At 42.1% G+C, this 9,777-nt stretch overlaps 1 protein-coding gene across 2 annotated transcripts in view; it reads right to left on the reverse strand.

The window, feature by feature from the left end:
* The window catches only part of VPS35L (VPS35 endosomal protein sorting factor like), a 61,784-nt gene extending 52,557 nt beyond the window's left edge, over window positions 1-9,227 (reverse strand). Inside the window, exons 1-7 of one of the 2 annotated variants that reach the window (XM_068908761.1) lie at window positions 9,138-9,227; window positions 6,022-6,121; window positions 4,964-5,131; window positions 4,462-4,584; window positions 4,111-4,135; window positions 2,944-3,020; window positions 1,111-1,239 (exon numbers count right to left, since the gene is read on the reverse strand). In XM_068908761.1, coding sequence (XP_068764862.1) covers window positions 1,111-1,239; window positions 2,944-3,020; window positions 4,111-4,135; window positions 4,462-4,584; window positions 4,964-5,131; window positions 6,022-6,121; window positions 9,138-9,154 — 639 coding nt within the window. In that variant the 5' untranslated portion in view covers window positions 9,155-9,227. Of the gene's footprint in view, window positions 1-1,110; window positions 1,240-2,943; window positions 3,021-4,110; window positions 4,136-4,461; window positions 4,585-4,963; window positions 5,132-6,021; window positions 6,122-7,071; window positions 7,126-9,137 lie in introns of those variants that run through there. The other variant, XM_068908762.1, reaches the window with a different exon arrangement.
* Window positions 9,228-9,777: the final 550 nt, after the last annotated feature.

Consider the following 9,777-nt stretch of genomic DNA (forward strand, 5'->3'; position numbering starts at 1 on the left):
GATTACAAAATAAAGTTCTACAGCTGAAACCCTCCAAGGCATCTCCACGCTGTACAGCACAACATACAAAAGCAGAATACCATCCAGTGATCTAGTAGAAGGCTCAAGCTTTTATTTTAGAAGGTTATGCAACTAACTAAATGCTTTAATTTTATGTAGAAGTAACAAAAGAAAGTTAGAATTTAGCTGCCCCTTCACCAAGGCAGCATCAATACATTTGTCCTGACAGCAGCTGTTCATAGAAAGCACTTGGAATGGCCATAATTTTCTTCAGAATATTAAACTGAGCACAATCTATATTGCCAAGACACTGGAATCACAATTCCAGTTAACCAAACTGTGGTCATTTTCATATTGCAAAGAATTAGCACAACATGAAATATCACAGCTTTCCTTAGTTAACGTCTAGTTCATAAAACTGTAACAACTTTAGAAAACGAGGCTAGTAACAGTTGGCTGTGTGCCACTAGAGACAAAAGGCTAATACTGTAAGCATACTTGGCACAAGATCCAAAGAAAGCACGAGGCACGAGATACCAAGAAACGCGTGCTCCCTTTGCAGCTACTGAAATGACCTGCACGGTAAACAGCTACTGAAATGACCTGCACGGTAAACAGCTTCTTCATATAAGTTATCCTTCTGCTCATGCTTTTTTTTTTTTTAATTGTGGCTCATTATTGTCACACAATACTTTATAAAGCTATAAAAGTCAATCTGTGTGCGTGTACGCTCGTGTACATGCATATGGGTGGGAAGCATCTTTAAAAGATAGGTATGTTGTTTCCAAGTTATCACCATAAATCCTTTCATACTGTAAATCATGAATCCTTTCATTGATCCAGTACTTAAATCCAAAGAGATAGTTTTTCCTCATTTTAGTATTCCAATAAATCCCAGAGAGGATTTCTATACATAATAAAGAAGCTGAAAATCCAACTGTTGTCAGAAGTCATAAAATCCTTTCTTTTAAAACGAAAGAAATGGGTTCCCGTGGAGAACAGGAATAAAAATAACAGAAGTCCTACTTTACCCAAGAAGTCAGAAAAGCCTTTGCCCACCAAATCATTTGTTCGGTACAGAACAACAATAACAAAAACTGTAAAACTGACCTGGATTACTATTTTTAGAGCTTTTACTTTTTGATCAGAGGACCAAGCATCCTTCAGTGATTGGTTGAGTTCTTCGATTCGATTCATGTAATCCTGCTGAGTCAAATTCAACAACTCTTTTTGTGACCCCTGGCAAAAAAACACAACTCTACTTAAGTAAGGGAGGGAAGAAGAGTAAAGGGGAGTGTCATTATTAACGAGTCAAATGATTGGAGAGAAAAGAAGGGGGAAAAAAAGAAGAAAAAAGTTTTAACAGAATCCCCTAATTTGTGACTCTTAACTTTGCAACACCAATACTGCAGGTGTTTAGTACAGGAGTGCATCACTATTGCTTTGTTTTTCAAGAGACAGGCATGCTGGTAACGCAGACAAGCTGTTCAAGAGGTCAGAAATGCTGGATTGGTACTAGCGGCACAAATAGTACACTAGCACCTATGTAAAGCAACATCAGCAAGAACTCAAACATGTTTTGCTTTGCCAGCAAGGTCCTAAGAAATTTGTTTACAGCAAGAAAAATCTGGCTCTATTTCACCCTCAATAAGAAAAAAAAAGTAGTCTTTATTTGATGCTTAGTATTGGAGTATTCTTATCACCCTTGTTCCATTCTGCACAAGCTTACTCTTTCTGCTCTGTTCTGTCCCTAAGAAGTTGTGTATGGAAAGTTTTAGCCCAGATCAGATTAAGACCACGTCCAGGAGGAATCATGAAGAGATTATCAACACCACTTACTACACCACTATTCTGCTGCCTTATTAGAAGGCAACAAAATAGCACATAAAGACAACTCCAACTCTGTTTGCTGCAGCAACTTAATACCAGAAGGAGGTGAAAGTTGCAGACCCCAGAACTGAAGAACAGCATCTCAAAAATTCAGAGTGGAACAATGCAATTTGGGTCAGGTTCATAATCTGCTCAGTTTACATTTTTGGGAATGTTTCTGCTGTCATCACTGAGGTTGGTGTACCAATAAAGCTGCTGTACCAGCGACCACAACACCAGAAAATTTGATTACCTTTGCTAAAATGGTGTCAGTAAGACAGTTGCATTGCCTTTGCTTTTTTACAATTACATCAAAGAATAAGAGTCTGAAGTACTTGACAGATTTCTTTTAAACCTTAAACTCTTTCTTTCATATTTCCAATATACTAGAACTATAGAGCATATATGAAGAACGCAAAGAAGCTGAAATGCTAGCTTTAAGCTAACTTGATTTTTCTACTAAGAAATCAAAGCTGTATGCCTTTGTGATATGCAACTACTGGAACCGCACCCAGGTAACCTGAAGTAAGTTAAGAGGCAGAGGTTTCAAGATAATATTACCCGAAACAAGAGTAACACCTCCAGAGGTGTTCTACTTGAGCAGATATAGGTTTTAAGAAAATAAGTCACGGATCACCTCATCTTTGCACAGTAAAATACTGGAGACAAGTCAATGTTTCAGTCAAGTATGTAAATATAACTTAAATTAAGCTCAGGAAGATAACATGCAGCTTCTGCAACAAGGACAGAACAGAATATTCAAGGGTTAAGTCTATTAGGCTCCATGAAATGTTATAGCAGCTGAAGACCATACAGAGTACTGAGGTAAATTAACATCAGGTGAATTTTTTGTGTTCTAATGATTCTAATGATATAAACTATGACTTCACCTAAGTTTTACAATGATAAGCACTGAAATTACAAGAGAAGTCCCATGGAAAGTCTATTTATATAAATACTGTATAAGCATATGCCGAATCAGGATCTTCTTAAAAAGTTTCATAAAGATCTCCATTTCACAAATTTATTTCACTTTTAAAATGGAGATGTCATCGGATTGGAAAGCTTGCTCACCTCTTCCAGATCATCCAGTTCTTCTAACCTTGTCCTCACTTTCTCAGAAACTGCTGAGCCAGGAGTTGTAGCTTTTCCTAAAAAGGATTGTATGTTTGAGTTCTTTAAAGTTTTAAGCTCTTGGGCTTCAGAAGGAAAAAAACCATGGAGGAGCTTGACAGATTCAGACAACAGTTAGCTTCCACTACAGAAGACAGGTGGTTTATTTGGTGGCTATTCCTGAAGATGGACGTTTAATCCTGCCTACAGTTCATTCACTTTGGATGTGGAAAGATGAGCTCATACATCCAGCTCTAGATTTCCTTGCAAGCTGTGTAGGTAAGGCAAGAAACACAGGATAGAATCATCGGATAATTTAGGTTAGAAGAGGCCTGTGGAGGCCTGTGACCCAACTTCCTTAGCCCTTAAAGCAGGTCCAACTTCAAAGCTATAACAGGCTGCCCAGGGTCATATGCAGGCAAATTTAAACATATCCAAAGACGGAGATTTCACAGCCTCTCTGGACAAACTGTTTCAGCGCGTGACCGTTCACATTCTGGAAAAGCTTTCTCCTAATTCTTGGCAGAGGCTGATGATGCATGTTTACTCATACGTAAAAATTCTGATTTACTATGAAAACAGCTATGGCTGCTTAGCCCAGATTTGCTTCACTAGAAAATATGATAAAAAATTTAAGATTTGGTTCCTTTCCGAACACTCTGTATACACTTGAAAGCATTTCACTTTCATATAAAGAGAATAACTGAACAAGCTCTGAAGGGACTTGTTTCCTTTCCCTTCCAGCAAGTAGAGAAGTTGATAAAAACGATCCTCAAATCATCATTATTCATTTTAAATGGGAGAAAGTTTTAAGCTTACAAGTCTAAGCAGCGAAAGACAGTGAATTTCATTTCCTTCCACAACATGTATTAACGAATTCAACAGCCTCTAGGAATATAAGACGAGGCGGTTGTTTGGTTTGTTTTTAATAACTATTTTAAGCAAAAACCCAGGAGAAACCTTATTCAAGAAACAAAAACAAACAAACAAACAAACAGAAAATCCAGTCATTCTTCAGAATTGGGGGGTGGGGGTTGTCACCCACGAACCAGCCTCCACCACAAGTCTGTCACTTGTATCCTATTTCAAGCAAAACCCGTTACTGTTTGATATAGAGAAACCATTTACCTTTTTCAGATCCCATGTACAGGTTCTGTGAAGAAATAGGGAAAGCAGACTTTTAGAAAATACATTTGCAGCATTATGTGGGGTAATTATACAGCTAATCATTTAGAAATGAACCAGAAATCAGCTGTCTCGATAGAAAAAGACAAAACAATGGTTTCTAAGTGATCAACAGACTTTTGGACTCAGCTCAAAAACAATTAGTTATAGGTGAAAGTTGGTGGTACAGCTTTCTATTACATTAAAACTGAAATTTAGAGGACCAATATTAACTCAGTAAATAATTACAAAACAGCAACATCCAAAATCCATTTAAGTTCTAGTATAAATAAATTTGCAGAAACCGCCACTTACAATAGAGAGCTTCTCAGTTGTTGTATATCTAGCAAGAATTTCACTGCGTTTGCTTGACCACGGTTCAAAGTCACCTCCTACTGCTGAGCTGTCATCTTTATCACGCTTCTTTCGTGTACTATCCTGTGAGGAAAGCATGAGTGCAAATGTTAAATACAAACCTGGAAAAAAAGGAGAAGGCTGATAAAGAAGGCCAATGGTAAGAGTCAGGATGTTTCAAGTGGTTACTTGTCCTACCACAAGCTACAACACTAAAAAAAAGTCCATATTTAAATAAATATATGGCAAAATTAAGTAAACGGAAATGCTTTAGCCTATTGTTGTATAAATTAGTATTGTCTTTAAATTAATCAAATTTACTGAATCTTGTATTAAATCAATATTTAAGCTGGTGAGACAAATATATTGTACTCGGGTTGGTTTTGTATTTGTGTTGTTGTTGTTTTTAGTTTTCTTAGGTTTTTTTTATTTTTCCGTTGAGATAACGGCCCCCCAGTATTACCATAGTAGCAGTAGTAGTCACTGGATCTGCAGCTGCTGCAAATAACGACAAGGGATCGGTACCATCCAATACACTGCTCAGTGGATCTATCACAGAACTAGAAGAGGAGGAAGAGGTAGAAGAAGTACTTCCTTTCCGGTTCATTTTCTTGGTCTTCGATTCAGTAACCTAGAAGAAAAGTTTTACATAACTAAATAAAAAGCGTTTCTTCCACCCTTATTTCCTTTAATAAGTCACTAGGCTATGGACTACACAAATTCTGCTATTTCAGTAAAAGCAAGGATCCTTCTACAAGAAGCATTTTAGAATGAGCATTATCATATAAAGAGAAGCACCTCTTTTCCTCTCAAAGCTGGAGGCTTCACCAACTTTTCAATAACTTTTTTTAACTTCTGATTTCTACAGAATGGTCAGTATAACCATTTCAAATTATTTTATTGATTTTCTCCCTCTCCTCCAACCTCTTTTCTGCTGTTTGATTTCCTCTCCCAGTCTCATCCTTAGTACTCTTTCACAATACTCAAGCTTGGAACAGCAAATCCACTCTTAAGGACGCCATCTTATCTCCCTGCTGACCTGCCCAGGCAGAAGCTGCTGCCAATTTATCGTTCACTGTTGTACAGCTATCATCTCTTTGAAGCTGGAGCCATTTTTAAAAGCCTCTCATACGTTAGAGTAATGGCAAATGTTTTAAAGCATACAGCTGACTGGAAGTTAACCCAAAAAATAAATCTTACATCAAGCAATTATGCAGGTTACTTGTAAACCAACAATTAGATTTTAAACTTATCCATTATTCAGCAGTTAGCGCAACTAAGAAACACCACAAGTCTGGGATGCTCTATTAGTCAGAAATAAATGACTTTTGACATGTAACATCAGCAGCAAAGTTCTGTAAAGGACAAACAGCACAGAATAAAATCTCGATATTTCAAAAACTATAGGCCACTAACATAGAAAACAACTTCACTAGTACCATCAGCAGCTTCAGAACCTTTTTATTTTAAAGGAACAGAAGTAAGGAGAGGCAAACATTCATTTTCAAAGCACAAACTTACTGTAATGGGTTTTAGTGGATGGTAGTCACCAAAATCCAAGGGTACAGATTCTAGTTTGTACACTTCAGATTCCAAACCATAGTTTCTTGATCTTGCATGCCTTAAAAAACAAGAGCAAAGGAGAAGTTTATATGCATATAAATAACCATGTACTTACAAATGGAAAAATGCATGTCCTATGTCTATACAGATGCAGGTAATATTTACAGAAAGAAATGCACGTTGAAAACTAAGTCAACGTAAAGACTAAAATTTCTCTAATTTCTGAGAGATACGTAAACCAAAAATGAAAAAAAAATCCTGGCAGACATGGAATTTTTTTCTACATCTGCAGCTAAATTCTCTTCCATTCCGTTGGAAATCAATAGGGCAATTTAACCAAGCAAACGAATGTGTTAAAACATATCCTTTAAATTGAATAGTCAGTGAAGAAAAAAGACAGTGTAAAAAACACAAGGGAAGAAATCAAAGTTATCACGGACAGATAAAATGAGAGATTGCACAGATTGATTTGTGCAGCTACAAAGCTCTTTCCTGGGGAATCTATTTTCAGCTGTTCACTGTATTCATAATGAAAGTCGCAGAAGTGAAATGGTGGGAGAAAAAAACCTACCGGTACTCATAACTTGCACAGTGGATAAATCCTTGTATAAAAGCCTAGCCTTTCCTATGAAAATTAAGTACGTAATTAAACAAAAGCAAACTACCTAACTGTAATTTTTCTAGAAAGCCTTTCTGGCATAGTTGATACTGCAGCTCTGCAAGGAGGCTGGAACAGAAAGTCACCGCCGCGCTGCTCCAGGGAAAAGCTGTGACACCTAACGAGACACAGCAGAGCAAGAGCCCAGCAAAATCCACAAGCTTGCTCCTTTTGTTTTCTTAATCTCCAGCTCCTTTTCTTTATGTATAAATATTCCCTTTAATTTGCTATTGTCCCATGCTTCAGTGATTCTCCTTGTTCACTGCTTCATGGGTTAATTAACATTGGGATGAAAAAAAAATCTTTCAGACAAACTCTTTCTGGCTTCCTAATTATAACACTTCTATTACCTTGTTAGAGTTACAATTCTGTCTGCGTTTATCCATCCGTCTGTATTTGCATAGCTCTCCCTGCAGACATTTCCAAACCAACAGCAAGGACAGACATTCCTGAGAGCTCACGCTTGGCATACCATTCCCAGCCCCAAATTCATTATAATCTAACTATAATCTGCTGGACTCCATAATCTCCATAAGGTCTTGCTGCAACGTCTTCAACACTTGCCACACCGCCAACCTTCTCTCCTCCCGTTAACTGCTTTTGTTCCCAGGACTAACCTTGCTTCCTCCTCACCCCTAAGTTACGGCAGCCCTCTCAGCACACAGCCCGAACTACGGACCCGGGGCCTCCCGGCGCGCCCCGTTCTGCGCACAAGCGCGCCCTTGTGCAGCAGAGGAGCCCAGCCTGGACTCCAGGCTACACCTCGCCTCGCAGCCCCCTTCCAGGTACACCCCGCCCAGAGCCAGCCTTTATTCCAAAACAAAGGCTTAAAAGAGCCTGCAAGTAGTGCATACAAGCACGGGAACAGCCTCTCTTTCCAAGATTAGATGTACATCGGTATTGGTAATACAATGAAGTACATACTGTAAGTAAATGTACTGATGATTTTTGGAACTTTAAACATAAACTCAAGCAAAATCTCTAGAGCACGATAAAGAACAGCTATCATGAAAAGGAATTCCAGCCCTAAGTTTTAAATTTAATATAAATCTGTTCATTTTAGAACAGACTGCAAATTTTTTCTATTCTAACAAAATTTTCAAATCAATCATTTTCTTGATTTTAATGCTTAATGTTAATGCAAGCTCCTTTTATTCAGTGCAGACAGGGGCTATTTTTTTTTTCTCGTATGTAGACTAATGGGGCTAAAGAAAAATAATTTGCAAAACAAAATTTTAAAATTAATATCCAGCAACGCTTGAAAACAGCTAGTGATCTCCTCAACCCTACAGCACGACAACACCCTCCACCTTAGAGGTGCACGCGTTCCAACACCACAGCAGCAGCCGCGGTGCCATACCTACTCGCTAGCACCCCGCTATTGAAAAGCTGCTGCACTACATAAAAACCTATTTGTCAGCTCTGTGAGCGCAGTTCTTAGTTTTTCACTATCTCTTGGCGCTCCAAAGGACTCAGAAGCTGCGGCCGTACCCGGTTCAGTCTCAGCAAGGTCAGTAAGCAGAGACGGATGCGACAGCCGTGCTACCGCCCACGAACACCCGCCAGAGGACTACGGTGAGCCCTGGACCTGTCTTACACCGTCAGAGGCTCTTGGTGACGCAAATTCAGGTTTTAAAGCATTCAGGACCTCTGGGAATTTATTTGAAAAAGCACAGTTCTGCTGCTGTTATAAAGCCTCAACACATTTCATTAACAAGGAACCTTTTAGAGCCACAAACTAGTCCTGCTTTTTATTAAATAAAAGAGTTTGCTCCCACATTAACAGCACGAAGGAGCGAACCGAACGGTTTTCAGCAGGACAAAACACGTACGGGGAGATCTTTTTGGCAATCCAGCTCTAATTGCTGCGTGTTACTTCTCTTGGTTCTACATCAGGCTGGATTCCTAGATTGCCCTGGTACCTGACACACCAAAATCGGGAAGCGAGGCAGAGTTAACGCGTGAAAAGAACAACGAGGCTCAGGAGAGCAAGTCTTCCAAAAAGCAGAGTATCTGTTCACCTGGAAACAAACGCGAGGCGTGGATAAAACCACGGACGCGTTCTCCTTCAGCCCTGTGTTACCCCTTCTACGCGGCAGGGAACCGCGTCTCGGCCGGGCGCTCACCAGAAGGGGCCTCAGGGGCGCCGCCGCCCCCCTCCCCCCGCCGCGAACCGAAGCCCCCGAGCCGAGCCACGCGCCAGCCGCCCTCGCTTCAACAGGCACCAGCGCGGCGGCAGAGCGCGCAGAGGCCGCCCGACACCGCCCCGCGCCCCCACTCCCCCCCCCCCCCGCGCCGCACGGCCGCCTCAGGGGCCCGCCGCGGGCCCCCCCTCCCCCTCCGCGGAGCCCCGCTACCCGGCTCGTCCCTCCCTTCCTCCTGCCCGACCCCTCGGGCGGCCTCCCCGCGGGCTCACCAGGGGAAGGCCGCCATCTTGCCGGCCGTCACCTGACGGCGCGCCGGGCCCAGCCTCCCGCCGCCATCTCCCCGCCCCGTCCCAGATCTCGCGGGTAACGGGCGGCCTGGGCGACTGGGCGCTCCTGCCGCCGGGAGGCGCCCCCGGCAGCCCGCGGTTTCCCTCTCGCTACGTGCCCGCCGGGCGGGAAGTTGGTTTTGCGTTGGCGCTGTTACTTTTCGAGTCTCTCGTGCGGGGACGCCGCGCTGTGCGGTGTGGTCACCGCCGGCCGCCCCGGCCTTTCCCTCAGGCTGGGTGCACCGTAAGTACCGAGGCCCCTTGGTTTCTAAACGTGCTAACCGTAAAACGGGGAAGCAGTACCTTTTAATAATCTCGTTGCACAGTTTGGCAACGGCCAAACTGTCCTATCGACAAAAGGCCCCGTAGAAGTAAAAATAGGGACTTTTGCATTGAAAGCACAAACTCATTGCAAATCGGGCACCCCGAGTCCAGCCGGAGAGCGCCGGGTTCGGGTGCAGGACAGCAGCCTTCCTCGGCGATGCAGGACGGGCCGCGGCAACGCAGCCCCGGGCGGCCGCGGCGGGCGCCCTAAGAGGAGGAACGCCTCCGCCATCGGTGAACCCCGCTCCGGTGCTGTAAG

The sequence above is a fragment of the Struthio camelus genome, chromosome 15 (assembly GCF_040807025.1).
Source record: "Struthio camelus isolate bStrCam1 chromosome 15, bStrCam1.hap1, whole genome shotgun sequence".
Taxonomy (NCBI): Eukaryota; Metazoa; Chordata; class Aves; order Struthioniformes; family Struthionidae; genus Struthio; species Struthio camelus.